The 15323-nt window shown below is 47.9% G+C and overlaps 1 protein-coding gene across 5 annotated transcripts in view; it reads left to right on the top strand.

Annotated features, from left to right (window-relative positions):
• Positions 1–15323, top strand: part of EML1 (EMAP like 1) — a 151136-nt gene that overhangs the window by 76740 nt on the left and 59073 nt on the right. For all 5 annotated transcript variants that reach the window (XM_063948362.1, XM_063948361.1, XM_063948364.1 and 2 more), the window contains exons 2-3: positions 13120–13302; positions 14786–14918. In XM_063948362.1, coding sequence (XP_063804432.1) covers positions 13120–13302; positions 14786–14918 — 316 coding nt within the window. The remainder of the gene's footprint in view (positions 1–13119; positions 13303–14785; positions 14919–15323) is intronic.

Raw genomic sequence — 15323 nt, 5'->3', positions numbered from 1 at the left:
TTCTAAAAACCTGCACTTTAGTAAATATACCCCGTTGACTGGGACAGATGGCTAGCCCCGTCACACAGTGGCCTTATATGGGGTCAGTGTACCCTACGCTCTCTGGCTGTTTGGCAGCTAACCCTGTGGCTATAAGCGTGTAGGTGGTGTAGATCCAGTCGCGTCACCCATCCGCTGTGCAGCCAGATCAGCCGATATATGATAACAATAATAATATTATTATAAAGAATAACGGTCACAAAGAGATACAGAGTAAGCTTTGTATCACAGCGCCAATGTTCGGCCTACCTCCGTGTAGGTAAATCTACATTTTTGCATGTACGTGAGCAGTGATAATCTCCTGTGTCAGAGATTAGCGCCTCCTGCGTGATTTAGCATGAATTTTGCTAAGTGCTAATTGCTTTTGTTAGTGCTGCGGGTGTATAGGGAGAATAATGCGCAGCAGATACACTGTATAAATGCAGCGTGATTAGCTGGCACTGCATCTCGTTACATACTGATCAGTGTGTGTGGGCATTGCCCCGCTCTGTCAGCGTTGCATAAAGTTGGTTTATCGTTAGGTGAACCCTGACCTGCAAAGTTGTTTCAAAGTCTCTGAACTCAGAGTATTAAACGTCAGTGGTGCACAACGTGCACTTCTAGACACTAAAGCAACAGTGTTCAATACACAACAACAGTATAACTTGGCTTATTCTTATGTAACTTTTATTCCCCGCCAGTCCTAGTGTGAATGAGCCCCTATGAAGATAGCAGCACACATAGCAGCGTGTGTGCACCAGGCCACATTTAAATGTCACATCGCTAAAGAAAGCAAAAAATAAAGGTGACTACATGCAGTGGCGTTTGCGGGCCTGATTATCAGCTGCACACAATGCCGATGATGGCTGAAATGAGAGACTTATTTTGCTTCTGTGCGTGCACGAAAATCACTTAAAAGTTGGGCGGCGCACACTTCCCATGGTGTGTGTCTGTGTGTGCGTGTGTCTGTGTGTGCGTGCGTGCACACAGATACGAATGGTGTGTGTGTGGTATGTGCAGGGAGCAGCATAGCAGCTGCTGGCCCTCTGATTGGCATAACAGGTCAGTTTGCTTGCTATGCCCTGTAATCAATGTCGGACTGGGGCATGAAGGACCCACCGGGGAAATGCAGTGGTAGGTGCTCATACTGAGGGGTGTGGCTAGTCTCCGGGGGGGGGTGTGGGGTGTGGCCAGCTACTACAGAGGTACAGCTAGCCATTAGAAAGTGCATGCACTGGGCCCCACAAGTGGGAATAGCCCCTGTGCCCTGGGATTCTGACTGTCTGCATTGTCGGCTGCCAGTATTCCAGCGCCGTTATCCTGACCGCCGTAATCCCGACAGCCGCCAAATTGATTGCTTCCCATGTATATGTAATATATACTGCTAGTGCATGCATGATAACGGGTCAGATTAATAACAGCAATGCACTGTAGAAAATACATCATAGTCCTGTGCAGTATAATGTAACATATGTATAATTCAAGTGCACAGTCCGGAACCTGAGCATTAGAGGGGTAGGTGCCTCCCCCCCTTTCACCCCTCCGTGGGCCAGTCCGGCCCTTCCTGTAATGGCATAAGAAGCTGAGAGACTAGAGATTAGTAACTATCTCAACAGCCTGGGACTTGTAGTTCCACAAACGGCGAGACAAAAAGCTTTCCACCTATTCTCTTGTGGCGTGCAGTCTTAGAACAAGTCGCCTTCATATAAATCTTCTGCTAATGACGCAGTCGTGAAGTTATGCTGGCGGGCTCTGAAACAACTGAGTAATATGGGAAGATTCTGCAATAAAAGGCCGATTCTATTTGTGATCCATTTGCTGTAAGTTACTGTGCTACTTATCTGTGTGCTGTGTGTGCAGAGTGGCGTAATCCTGAGGCACAATGATCCGTTGTCTGGTTTTATGTGCAGATTATGTCATAATGCTTAAATGTCACATCTGAAAGTGCAAAGCTCCGCCAGACTACCACAGAAGGATAAAGAATGTGCAATGAAAGTTTCCTATCTTCTCCCTATTCTTTGTAATTCAGCAGTCGCAGGGTCACTGCGGCGTAGGGTACACTGCCCTCTTATCGATCTAATACTTACCTCTTCTGGATTGACTGGGAGACCACAGAGACTTGCAAGAGAGTAGAGCGTGGCTCCCTGATCTGCCCACTCCCCCAGAGAGGAGAAATAGGGAGGCACAATGACAAAATTCTCTGTGAGTGCGTTATTGCGACCCCACCCCTGCCACTGGTCACTGCTGCGGATCACAACCTTGGTTCGCAGGCTAAAGGATGGTGAAGTGTGCGCACACGGTGAGATGTGATGGCATCAGACTTGTGCGATCACCTCTGTCTGATTGACCGGGGGGGGGGGGCAGTCCAGACACGCCTGCATTTGCGGCATTCAATTGTTTGCTCTGCTGGCTGCCAGTAGGTGGCGCCCAACAGAGATTTTCAATTGTAGCTTAGTTTGCGCGCAGTCAGCTGCTGGCACCGGCATTTCGGGTAGCACCCCCAGGAGCGAAGATCTGAAATAAGCGAAAAGTGACCCGTTTGAGCGCTCTTCGCTTTTCAGGTCACGCCCATTAGTTTGGTCGGGGTTTAGCCACTTTACCCGGCTAAACCCGACCTCTCTGGGCGCAATAAAAAAAAAAAACAATTGATGCTCTCCACCTTGATCACAAGTCACTTTAGACGGGAGATCAGGAGCGATAAACCATTGAATATTGCCCTGAGTCTGTACACGACGTGCTACAATGTAGCAGCCGCAGCTCTTTCCCAATACAAGTTCTATTCTGCTTTGTATACAGACAGACTGTCACACACAGTATACAGGTGTCATATATCACATTAATCATTGCAGTTTCCTCGTGCGTCCTAGCCACATTGTGCTGCCACTAAGATGCCCGACGTTAGCAGAGTTGCACGGGACCTGGCCTATCACTCTCACCCGGCATCTCGCGCTGGTTGGCGTATTGAGGCTGGATGTATGATGATGCATCTGTACAAGTCTATATGACTGCAGACTGGGAATGATTACCTGTGCATATGTTGCAGCCCTTGGTAAGGTGCCCAGGGGGCCAGTTACCTATGTAGCGCTAATGCTGGAATGCCAATGCCACCCAGGACGTTTGTTTCATATTGGATCATCTTCTGCTTCAGCATTTTGTGCTCGTCTAAGCCTTGGAGACATTTGCATTGACGGGACACATGAAGCGGCAGGCAAATTCTGTTCCTGTGGGTAGAGAGGTCCCACTTACACCTGTTGGACACAAGTGACGTTGGTAGGGGTGTGTCCTAGCTAGGCCTAGAGTAAAACGCTTGTTTATCAGGTGTTGGTGACGTCCCTGCCGCTGTGTACACCACAAGGAGACTGTTGCCCTCACAGAGATCTTTGCGCATGCGTTAATAAGGTTGGATCCTAGTGCGTGCACCTCCCTATATGGCTGCAAATGGTCAATTTTAGCAAACTGCATTTGCAGTACAAATTTGCACGGTGTTGCACATTTATGGGCGATTGTTTCTAATCCGGGCATGCACTGTACAATTATCTGGCAGATCATCTGGCAGATCTGGCGGGTTGGAATGAAAATCTGGTAAATGACAAACGACCATTTTGCTCCCAACCACTGGAAAGCGTAGAAAACCTGTTCATATAAATTGGTTCAATCTGTGATTTATATTTTACACTCCGTCCCCACTTGCTCATTATATAATATGACGTGCCAAAATAAAGCGGGCGACGTGTTACCCTGTTGGTGTAACGGAGGGGTGTGTGCTTCGCTTGGATTGCAGACACACAGATGGAGACGGGCAGGTAGCAGTACAGTAAGATCCTATTCTTCTTCCAAGGATTCTTCTTCCAAGGGGAATTTGGAAAAGGCGAGAAAGTGCTGAGTGAATATTAAGTGGGCTCTCGTCCTACGACTACAGGAATGATCAGAGCTGGTATAGAGGAAGGAGACGAGGAGCGCGGCTAATGAAGAGAAACGAGGGAAGGGTATAGATGCCACAGAGATTAATTGGCTGATAGCTGAAATTAGAGGCCAAAAATCCAGTCTTACCATGAGATCTAAGCCGCGGGGTGTGAGGTTAATCGTAAGCGGCATTACAGGGAGACCATATGTAATGTTACCGCTATCAGCGCGGGAGCGTCTGCGGCCATGGTATGTAGTCATTACGTCGCCATTCAGAATGTCAACATCACGTGTTCCGATGTCGGCATTTTGGATGTTGACAGTCAGAATGCCGACTTTTTATTTTAGGGGTACGCTGCAGCCAGGTTTAAATTAGGGTTAGAATTAGTTTAAAATACCATTGTCGGCATCCTGTCGACATGTTAAACATGCTGACATTCTGAACGTTGATATAATATACCACACTTGAAGTCCTGTTTTGGTGTGGATGCCGTACAGAGCGGCAAGAGGTACGTTTCACTACCAGGAGTTCAGTGATGGAAGAGTTAAACCCAAATAGGGAGGCCTGCTCCGCCAGCTTATAGTATTCACTGCTAGAATGGCGGTTCTCAGTCCCTCAAAGACCAGTTCATGTTCTAGTGATTGTGAGACCACATAAATTCTATTCGGCAACTAACGAATAGCGCCGGGAATTAGCTACCGACGCTATTCAATTCAGCAACTAATTACCTGCAATTGTCGGGAATTCTTCTCTCATCCCCGGGGGATGAGAAGAGAAACCCGACAAAAGTGCTGCCTCGCGGCCGGCGCGAGGCTGATTCTGTCGGGAATCAGCCTCGCGCCGGGGAGTTAAGTCGGAGAATGCCCGTTCTCCCGACAATTCAACCTGTTTTGTCGGCGAGAACGGGCCATCACCGACGTAACTAGTTGCTGAATTGAATAGCGTCGGGAGCTAATTCCCGGCGCTATTCATTAGTTGCCGAATAGAATCGACCCCTATGGGGTCTATTCATGAACTAGTGAAAAGAGTGGAGAAGTGAGCCTGTGGAGAAGCTGCTCAGGGCAACCAATCAGCTGCTCTGTACAATTGTATAGTATGCAAATGATAGATGTTACTTCAATGCTGATTGGTTGCCATGGGCAACTTCTCCACTGGCTCACTTCTCCACTTTTTTCACTGCTTCATGAATTGACCCCTATACTACAGCCCAGTATCAGTGACTGTGGGGTCTATTTACTAAGCCTTGGAAAGAGATAAAGTACCAACCAATCAGCTCCTAACTGCCATGTTACAGGCTGTGTTTGAAAAATGACAGGAGCTGATTGGCTGGCACTTTATCTCCATCCAAGGCTTAGTAAATAGACCCCTATGTCCTTTTATGGGTGTGGATCATAGGGTCCACCACACACGACAGTCATTCGGTTGACCTCTATAGGTCGACAGTGACTAGGTCGACACAGTCATTAGGTCGACATGAGGTTTTTTTGTGTCTTTTTCTTTGTAAAGTGACCGGGAACCCCAATTAGTGTCCCCTCGCATGGCGAGTGAAGTCAAGGTGCCTCGCTCTGCTACCGCTGCCCTCGGCATAGGTTACTATTCCCAAACATAGTCCACATGGATCGTAATGTATGAAAAAGTTCAAAAAATTATAAAAAACACACACAAACTCATGTCGACCTTTTTCCAAGTCAACATAGTGACCCTGTAGACCTATAGACCATGTCGATCTAATGCATGTCGAACAATAGTGTTCGGCCTAATGACTGTTGACCTAAGTGTGCTCACCTAGAGAACAGATACCGTCCTTCACGAGCTGTGCCTAATTTCCCCCTGAGTTGTAGCTCTCGCGTGTAGCAGAAGTTCTGTAGATACCCTCAGTGTGTGGCCAGGGCGGCCGGTGTTAGATACCCTCGGTGTGTGGCCAGGGCGGCCGGTGTTAGATACCCTCGGTGTGTGGCCAGGGCGGCCGGTGTTAGATACCCTCGGTGTGTGGCCAGGGCGGCCGGTGTTAGATACCCTCGGTGTGTGGCCAGGGCGGCCGGTGTTAGATACCCTCGGTGTGTGGCCAGGGCGGCCGGTGTTAGATACCCTCGGTGTGTGGCCAGGGCGGCCGGTGTTAGATACCCTCGGTGTGTGGCCAGGGCGGCCGGTGTTAGATACCCTCGGTGTGTGGCCAGGGCGGCCGGTGTTAGATACCCTCGGTGTGTGGCCAGGGCGGCCGGTGTTAGATACCCTCGGTGTGTGGCCAGGGCGGCCGGTGTTAGATACCCTCGGTGTGTGGCCAGGGCGGCCGGTGTTAGATACCCTCGGTGTGTGGCCAGGGCGGCCGGTGTTAGATACCCTCGGTGTGTGGCCAGGGCGGCCGGTGTTAGATACCCTCGGTGTGTGGCCAGGGCGGCCGGTGTTAGATACCCTCGGTGTGTGGCCAGGGCGGCCGGTGTTAGATACCCTCGGTGTGTGGCCAGGGCGGCCGGTGTTAGATACCCTCGGTGTGTGGCCAGGGCGGCCGGTGTTAGATACCCTCGGTGTGTGGCCAGGGCGGCCGGTGGTAATTTGCAAAACTTGCTGAGACTTTATGTAACTTTGCCAATGTGAGCGCACACTTGACCTCGGGAGTGCAGCCCGCAGATCTCTTGGATCTAGTCCAGTCAGTAGACAAGAAACTTTAATCTACAATGGTGACCTTTAGCAGATCATGGTTTAGGTGCAACAGTGGGATCTTGGTGCATCTGAAGGAAAATATATATATATATATATTTATTATTAGGGTGCATCAAACGCCCCGACATTCGGAATGCTTGCTGTCCCTATTCTTGTAATGTACCTTTTTAGCATAGAAACAACTGTGCAAATTTTTTCTCTATCGTCCTAGTGGATGCTGGGGTTCCTGAAAGGACCATGGGGAATAGCGGCTCCGCAGGAGACAGGGCACAAAAAGTAAAGCTTTTGGATCAGGTGGTGTGCACTGGCTCCTCCCCCTATGACCCTCCTCCAAGCCTCAGTTAGATTTTTGTGCCCGGCCGAGAAGGGTGCAATCTAGGTGGCTCTCCTAAAGAGCTGCTTAGAAAAGTTTAGCTTAGGTTTTTTATTTTACAGTGAGTCCTGCTGGCAACAGGATCACTGCAACGAGGGACTTAGGGGAGAAGAAGTGAACTCACCTGCGTGCAGGATGGATTGGCTTCTTGGCTACTGGACATTAGCTCCAGAGGGACGATCACAGGTACAGCCTGGATGGTCACCGGAGCCTCGCCGCCGGCCCCCTTGCAGATGCTGAAACGAGAAGAGGTCCAGAATCGGCGGCAGAAGACTCCTCAGTCTTCTTAAGGTAGCGCACAGCACTGCAGCTGTGCGCCATTTTCCTCTCAGCACACTTCACACGGCAGTCACTGAGGGTGCAGGGCGCTGGGAGGGGGGCGCCCTGGGAGGCAAATGAAAACCTTTTTTGGCTAAAAATACCTCACATATAGCCTCCGGGGGCTATATGGAGATATTTAACCCCTGCCAGAATCCGTTAAGAGCGGGAGACGAGGCCGCCGAAAAAGGGGCGGGGCCTATCTCCTCAGCACACCGCGCCATTTTCCCTCACAGAAAGGCTGGAGGGAAGGCTCCCAGGCTCTCCCCTGCACTGCACTACAGAAACAGGGTTAAAACAGAGAGGGGGGGCACTAATTTGGCGTTAGAAATATATAAAAGATGCTATAAGGGAAAACACTTATATAAGGTTGTCCCTATATAATTATAGCGTTTTTGGTGTGTGCTGGCAAACTCTCCCTCTGTCTCTCCAAAGGGCTAGTGGGTCCTGTCCTCTATCAGAGCATTCCCTGTGTGTGTGCTGTGTGTCGGTACGTGTGTGTCGACATGTATGAGGACGATGTTGGTGAGGAGGCGGAGCAATTGCCTGTAATGGTGATGTCACTCTCTAGGGAGTCGACACCGGAATGGATGGCTTATTTAGGGAATTACGTGATAATGTCAACACGCTGCAAGGTCGGTTGACGACATGAGACGGCCGACAAACAATTAGTACCGGTCCAGACGTCTCAGAAACACCGTCAGGGGTTTTAAAACGCCCGTTTACTTTAGTCGGTCGACACAGACACAGACACGGACACTGAATCCAGTGTCGACGGTGAATAAACAAACGTATTCCTTATTAGGGCCACACGTTAAGGGCAATGAAGGAGGTGTTACATATTTCTGATACTACAAGTACCACAAAAGAGGGTATTATGTGGGATGTGAAAAAACTACCGTAGTTTTTCCTGAATCAGATAAATTAAATGAAGTGTGTGATGATGCGTGGGTTCCCCCCGATAGAAAATATGGGCGGTATACCCTTTCCCGCCAGAAGTTAGGGCGCGTTGGGAAACACCCCTTAGGGTGGATAAGGCGCTCACACGCTTATCAGAACAAGTGGCGGTACCGTCTATAGATAGGGCCGTCCTCAAGGAGCCAGCTGACAGGAGGCTGGAAAAATATCATAAAAAGTATATACACACATACTGGTGTTATACTGCGACCAGCGATCGCCTCAGCCTGGATGTGCAGAGCTGGGGTGGCTTGGTCGGATTCCCTGACTAAAAATATTGATACCCTTGACAGGGACAGTATTTTATTGACTATAGAGCATTTAAAGGATGTATTTCTATATATGCGAGATGCACAGAGGGATATTTGCACTCTGGCATCAAGAGTAAGTGCGATGTCCATATCTGCCAGAAGATGTTTATGGACACGACAGTGGTCAGGTGATGCAGATTCCAAACGGCACAAAGGTGTATTGCCGTATAAAGGAAGAGGAGTTATTTGGGGTCGGTCCATCGGACCTGGTGGCCAGGGCAACTGCTGGAAAATCCACCGTTTTTACCCTAAGTCACATCTCTGCAGAAAAAGACACCGTCTTTTCAGCTTCAGTCCTTTCGTCCCTATAAGAGTCATATCTGCCCAGGGATAGAGGAAAGGGAAGAAGACTGCAGCAGGCAGCCCATTCCCAGGAACAGAAGCGTTCCAAGGGATGCTTACCTCCATGTCCCAAATTTGCACTTATCACTAAGGGTACCTCAGGTTCGTGGTACAGAACTGTCACTATCAGTTTCTGACGCTGCCGTTTGGATTGTCTACGGCACCCCGGGTCTTTACCAAGGTAATGGCCGAAATGATGGTTCTTCTTCGAAGAAAAGGCGTCTTAATTATCCCTTACTTGGACGATCTCCTGATAAGGGCAAAGTCCAGGAAACAGTTGGAGGTCGGAGTAGCACTATCTCGGATACTGTTACAACAGCAGGGGTGGATTCTAAATATTCCAAAATCGCAGCTGATCCCGACAACAAGTCTCCTGTGCTTAGGGATGATTCTGGACACAGTCCAGAAAAAGGTGTTTCTCCCGGAAGAGAAAGCCAGGGAGTTATCCGAGCTAGTCAGGAACCTCCTAAAATCAGTGCATCATTGCACAAGGGCCATGGTAAAAAAAAATGGTGACTTCCTTCGAAGCAATTCCAGTCGGCAGATTTCATGCAAGAACTTTTCAGTGGGATCTGCTGGACAAATGGTCCGGATCGCATCTTCAGATGCATCAGCGGATAACCCTATATCCAAGGACAAGGGTGTCTCTCCTGTGGTGGTTACAGAGTGCTCATCTTCTAGAGGGCCGCAGATTCGGCATTCAGTTTTGGATGTTGGTGACCACGGAGGCCAGCCCGAGAGGCTGGGGAGCAGTCACACAAGGAAAAAATTTCCAGGGAGTGTGATCAAGTCTGGAGATTTTTCTCCACATAAATATAGCTAAGGGTAAATTTATAATGCTCTAAGCTTAGCAAGACCTCTGCTTCAAGGTCAGCCGGTATTGATCCAGTGGGATAAAACATCACGGCAGTCGCCCACGTAAATAGACAGGGCGGCACAAGAAGCAGGAGGGCAGTGGCAAAAACTGCAAGGACTTTTCGCTGGGCGGAAAATCATGTGATAGCACTGTCAGCAGTGTTTCATTCCGGGAATGGAAACTGGGAAGCAGACTTCCTCAGTAGGCACGACCTCCACCCGGCAGAGTGGGAACTTCATGGGGAAGTTTTCCACATAATTGTAAACCGTTGGGAATTACCAAAGGTGGACATGATGGCGTCCCGTCTGAACAAAAAACGGGACAGGTATTGCGCCAGGTTAAGAGACCCTCAGGCAATAGCTGTGGACGTTCTGGTAACACCGTGGGTGTACCAGTCGGTGTATGTGTTCCATCCTCTGCTTTTCATACCTAAGGTACTGAGAATTATAAGACGTAGAGGAGTAAGAACTATACTCATGGCTCCGGATTGGCCAAGAAGGACTTGGTACCCGGAACTTCAAGAGATGCTCACAGAGGACTTATGGTCTCTGCCGCTAAGAAGGGACTTGTTTCAGCAAGTACCATGTCTGTTCCAAGACTTACCGCAGCTGCGTTTGACGGCATGGCGGTGGAACGCCGGATCCTAAGGGAAAAGGCATTCAGGAAGAGGTCATTCCTACCCTGGTCAAAGCCAGAAAGGAGGTGACCGCACAACATTATCACCACATGTGGCGAAAATATGTTGCGTGGTGTGAGGCCAGGAAGGCCCCACGAAGAAATTTCAACTCGGTCGATTCCTGCATTTCTTGCAAACAGGAGTGTCTATGGGCCTCAAATTGGGGTCCATTAAGGTTCAAATTTCGGCCCTGTCGATTTTTCTTCCAGAAAGAATTGGCTTCAGTTCCTGAAGTCCAGAAGTTTGTCAAGGGAGTATTGCATATACAACCCCCTTTTGTGCCTCCAGTGGCACTGTGGGATCTCAACGTAGTTCTGGGATTCCTCAAAACACATTGGTTTAAAACCAGTCAAATCTGTGGATTTGAAGCATCTCACATGAAAAGTGACCATGCTCTTGGCCCTGGCCTGGACCAGGCGAGTGTCAAATTGGTGTTTTTTTCTCAAAAAAGCCATATCTGTTTGTCCATTCGGACAGGGCAGAGCTGCGGACTCGTCCCCAGTTCTCTCCCTAAGGTGGTGTCAGTGTTTCACCTGAACCAGCTTATTGTGGTGCCTTGCACCTACTAGGGACTTGGAGGACTCCAAGTTGCTAGATGTTGTCAGGGCCCTGAAAATATGTTTCCAGGACGGCTGGAGTCAGGAAAACTGACTTGCTGTTATCCTGTATGCACCCAAAAAACTGGGTGCTCTTGCTTCTAAGCAGACTATTGCTAGTTGGATGTGTAATACAATTCAGCTTGCACATTCTGTGGCAGGCCTGCCACAGCCAAAATATGTAAATGCCCATTCCACAAGGAAGGTGGGCTCATCTTGGGCGGCTGCCCGAGGGGTCTCGGCTTTACAACTTTGCCGAGCGGCTATTTAGTCAGGGGCAAACACGTTTGTAAAATCCTACAAATTTGATACCCTGGCTAAGGAGGACCTGGAGTTCTCTCATTCGGTGCTGCAGAGTCATCCGCACTCTCCCGCCCGTTTGGGAGCTTTGGTATTATCCCCATGGTCCTTTCAGGAACCCCAGCATCCACTAGGACGATAGAGAAAATAAGAATTTACTTACCGATAATTCTATTTCTCGGAGTCCGTAGTGGATGCTGGGCGCCCATCCCAAGTGCGGATTATCTGCATTACTTGTACATAGTTACAAAAATCGGGTTATTATTGTTGTGAGCCATCTTTTCAGAGGCTCCGCTGTTATCATACTGTTAACTGGGTTCAGATCACAGGTTGTACAGTGTGATTGGTGTGGCTGGTATGAGTCTTACCCGGGATTCATAAATCCTTCCTTATTGTGTACGCTCGTCCGGGCACAGTACCTAACTGAGGCTTGGAGGAGGGTCATAGGGGGAGGAGCCAGTGCACACCACCGGATCCAAAAGCTTTACTTTTTGTGCCCTGTCTCCTGCGGAGCCGCTATTCCCCATGGTCCTTTCAGGAACCCCAGCATCCACTACGGACTCCGAGAAATAGAATTATCGGTAAGTAAATTCTTATTTTTTGATGTACGATTTTACTTAGGTGGTCCACCTCCACACCCAAAAATTGTCTGTATTGTAGTGTACTGTATTGTATTATATAAAACAACTAACTTTAGCAAAACGAAGCCAACTTTTCTATGTGTGCCATGAATGCGTGTCTTAAGGCCTGTACACACTGGTCGATACATACACGCCCGCCCAGTTCATGACGTCAGTCCCCGACGGATCGGGCAGTGTGTATGCTCAATATACTGCCCGATCCGTCCATAGATATATCTGCAGATCAATTGATCTGCAGATATATCTATTAGTGTGTACCCAGCTTTACATTGATTTAAGAACATAAAGAAAGAGAACAGCGTGAAGCCTCATGGGCCTATCGTGGCTGTTCCCATCCAAATCACAAATTATTAATCAAATCATTATTTCTTTTTCAGATCAAATAAATAGAAATTTATAGAAATAAATAGAAATAAAATAAATAGAAAAATAGAATTTAATAAATCTTTAATCTTCAGGGGCATGGTGGGCCACATAAATATCATCTCAGATTCTTCAAAATTTGTATGCAATATATCCTTATCAATTCTAAAAAATGTAGCATGGGGACAAATCATTTTTCTTACTTTTAAAAATTCATGGGGCGTTTGATGCACCCTAATATATATACAGATTGAATATCCCTTATCTAAAATGCTTGGGACCAGAGGTATTTTGGATATGGGATGTTTCCGTATTTTGGAATAATTGCATACCATAATGAGATATCATAGTGATGGGACCCAAGTCTAAGCACAGAATGCATTTATGTTTCATCTACACCTTATACACACAGCCTGAAGGTCATTTTATACAATATTTTTAATAACTTTTTGTATTAAACAAAGTTTGTGTACATTGAGCCATCAGAAAACAAAGGTTCCACTATCTCACTCCAAAAATTCCGTATTTCGTAATATTTGGATAAGGGATACCCAACCTGTGTATATGTGTGTGTGTGTGTGTATGTATATATATATATATATATATATATATATATATATATATATATATATATATATATATATATATATATATATATATATATATATATATATACATATAATATTTCTGCTATGCCTGATTAGGGGCTAGTTCCGTAGTGTCATCGGCACAGGAGGAGATGACGGGGAGAGCAGCCTCTCTGCTCTCATGGTGTCCTGACTGCCGCTCTGCTCACGTTTCAGATGACAGCGCTTCGGCCTCGAGCAGCATGGAGGTGACCGACCGCATCGCATCCCTGGAGCAGCGGGTGCAGATACAGGAGGATGAGATCCAGCTGCTGAAGTCCGCCTTGGCCGACGTAGTGAGGCGACTGAATGTCTCGGAAGAGCAGCATGCTATGCAGAGCCGGAAGGGACCCACCAAAGGTGCGTTTCATTGTATCTCCAGCTAAAGTAGACCTTCATTAGTACTTACACCGTGGTGGTATGCGGCCCTTTCCCGCTGGCTGGTAGGCCCATGTGTCAGCCCTTATAGGTTGCCCCTGGCCTTGGTTCCTCAGTAGGGTTTACTAGCTCAGCTAGACAAGTAGTGCATGAAAGACGCAGCCTTTTATTACATATAAAGTCATACAACGCTCTCTCAAGACCCACGTCTTCACCAAACCCAGCCATCTTTTATCCTAACCCTCTGTCCCATTCTCCCTGTCTACCCTGTCTTCCCCTCCCCTGTAGAATGTAATCTCTCATGGGCAGGACCCTTCTACCCTCATGTGCGTTGTCTTCCCTTACTTATATTATCCTCTACTTCATACTCCCCACAAAGGCACCGGAACCCTCGGTTTCTGCCACCCTGCTGCTTACTTGAGTGTTATGACCGCTGATACAGCAATGTTTATATACCATGTACTTTTCCTACATTGTCTTGTACGGTAAGTCGCTGTTTTCTTGTTCTGCTCATTGTTTGTGTACTGTCGCCTCTGTCCGCACGCCGCTGTGTCCCACCCCCGCTCAGTCCCGCCTCCACTGCGCTGTATATACATACACCTTCACCGCACAGACTTGTACTCTGACTATGGTCTGTGCCATCGCTTTCTGCCGTGGAAGCCGTTGGACGGGCGTCGCACGTATGTTGGAGATGGCACAGACCTCAACAGATTGGTAAATAGATCCGTATATCCGCGATAGCCATGCACACGTTACTACACAAGTTGGTTAGGAGGCGACGGGCAGCAGATCAAACCTTTATTCTTCTGAGGTGGGCAAAGGAGTGCGGGCAGAGGGAATTAATCACCAGCTGTCCTCTATGGACTGTGGCTTGTGATTGGCCGTCCCGCTCACGGGTCACACACCGCTGATCTAGGGGGTAATTCACCTTTAAATACAAAACTTTCTCTATCATCCGTAGGGGACACTGGGATGCTGAGTACATTGGGGTATAGATGGAGATCATGGAGATGGTGCACTTGAAATTCTAAGATGGGTGCGGCAGGCTCCTCCCCTCTGCCCCTCCCATCAGCCCAGTTTATAACCATTAAAATGTTTGTGTGAGCGTGTGATTGCCATCTTTATTAAACGCGCTTAGGCGTTATATTATTTTATTTACATTATGTCCACCTATTTACAGAATGTGGCGGGTACTTTTCTAGATCAAAAATGGTTGTTCCAGCGGTTTCTTCTTATTAAACAACTGTACGTACAACACAGATGCTATACAAAGAAAGATAAAATGTAATGCCGACGCACACTCCGCAGTTCCAAACACTGTTTACCTGAACAATTATAATAAACTCTGCAATAGTTGTAATAGGAACTAGAACCAGACTTTTACCGACAACACGTCTCTCATTCTGCCTGGAAGAAAAGCATGAAATTCATTAAATATAGTAACGGTTTGCTTTATGTCTTGCAGCCAGACCCTTGGTCCAGACGTTGCCGCTGAGACCGGCTGTTAACAATGAAACCATCTTACCAAAGAAACCCAGCAGCTCTCTCCCATCTCCTTCAGGGACCAGGAAAGATATTGTTCCGCTAGCATCCAAAAGGTAAGAGCTCCGAACCCGCAATATGGGAGACCCTGGGCTCCAGGCAGGTTTTCAGCTCTTCATGCAATGCTCAGTCTTGCACTCCCACATTACACGTGGTGTGACCGTGTTCTGGTCTAGTTAGCGTGATCTGCCCCTGGCAGGCATCCAGATGTTCTTAGTCCATTATTTCGTTTCTGTATGTTACAAAATTGGAGATTTGTTTCTTCTTATGTATATGTAGCGAGGGCGCAGTCTAGTTCTCTGCACGTGATGTGTATTTCTATCGGTACAGACATCGCTTCCACTTATTTTTTGGCTGATGAACACAGGGGAGACGGAATTCACATCATTGATCCCTATAGTGTTTCTCCGACCATCGTAGCGAAGGGTGTGACGGGTAACCATGTTTCTGGGACAATGGGG

The sequence above is a fragment of the Pseudophryne corroboree genome, chromosome 12 (assembly GCF_028390025.1).
Source record: "Pseudophryne corroboree isolate aPseCor3 chromosome 12, aPseCor3.hap2, whole genome shotgun sequence".
Taxonomy (NCBI): domain Eukaryota; kingdom Metazoa; phylum Chordata; class Amphibia; order Anura; family Myobatrachidae; genus Pseudophryne; species Pseudophryne corroboree.
The sequence above is the reverse complement of the archived record's forward strand: the minus strand, read 5'-3'. Positions and strand labels throughout refer to the sequence as shown.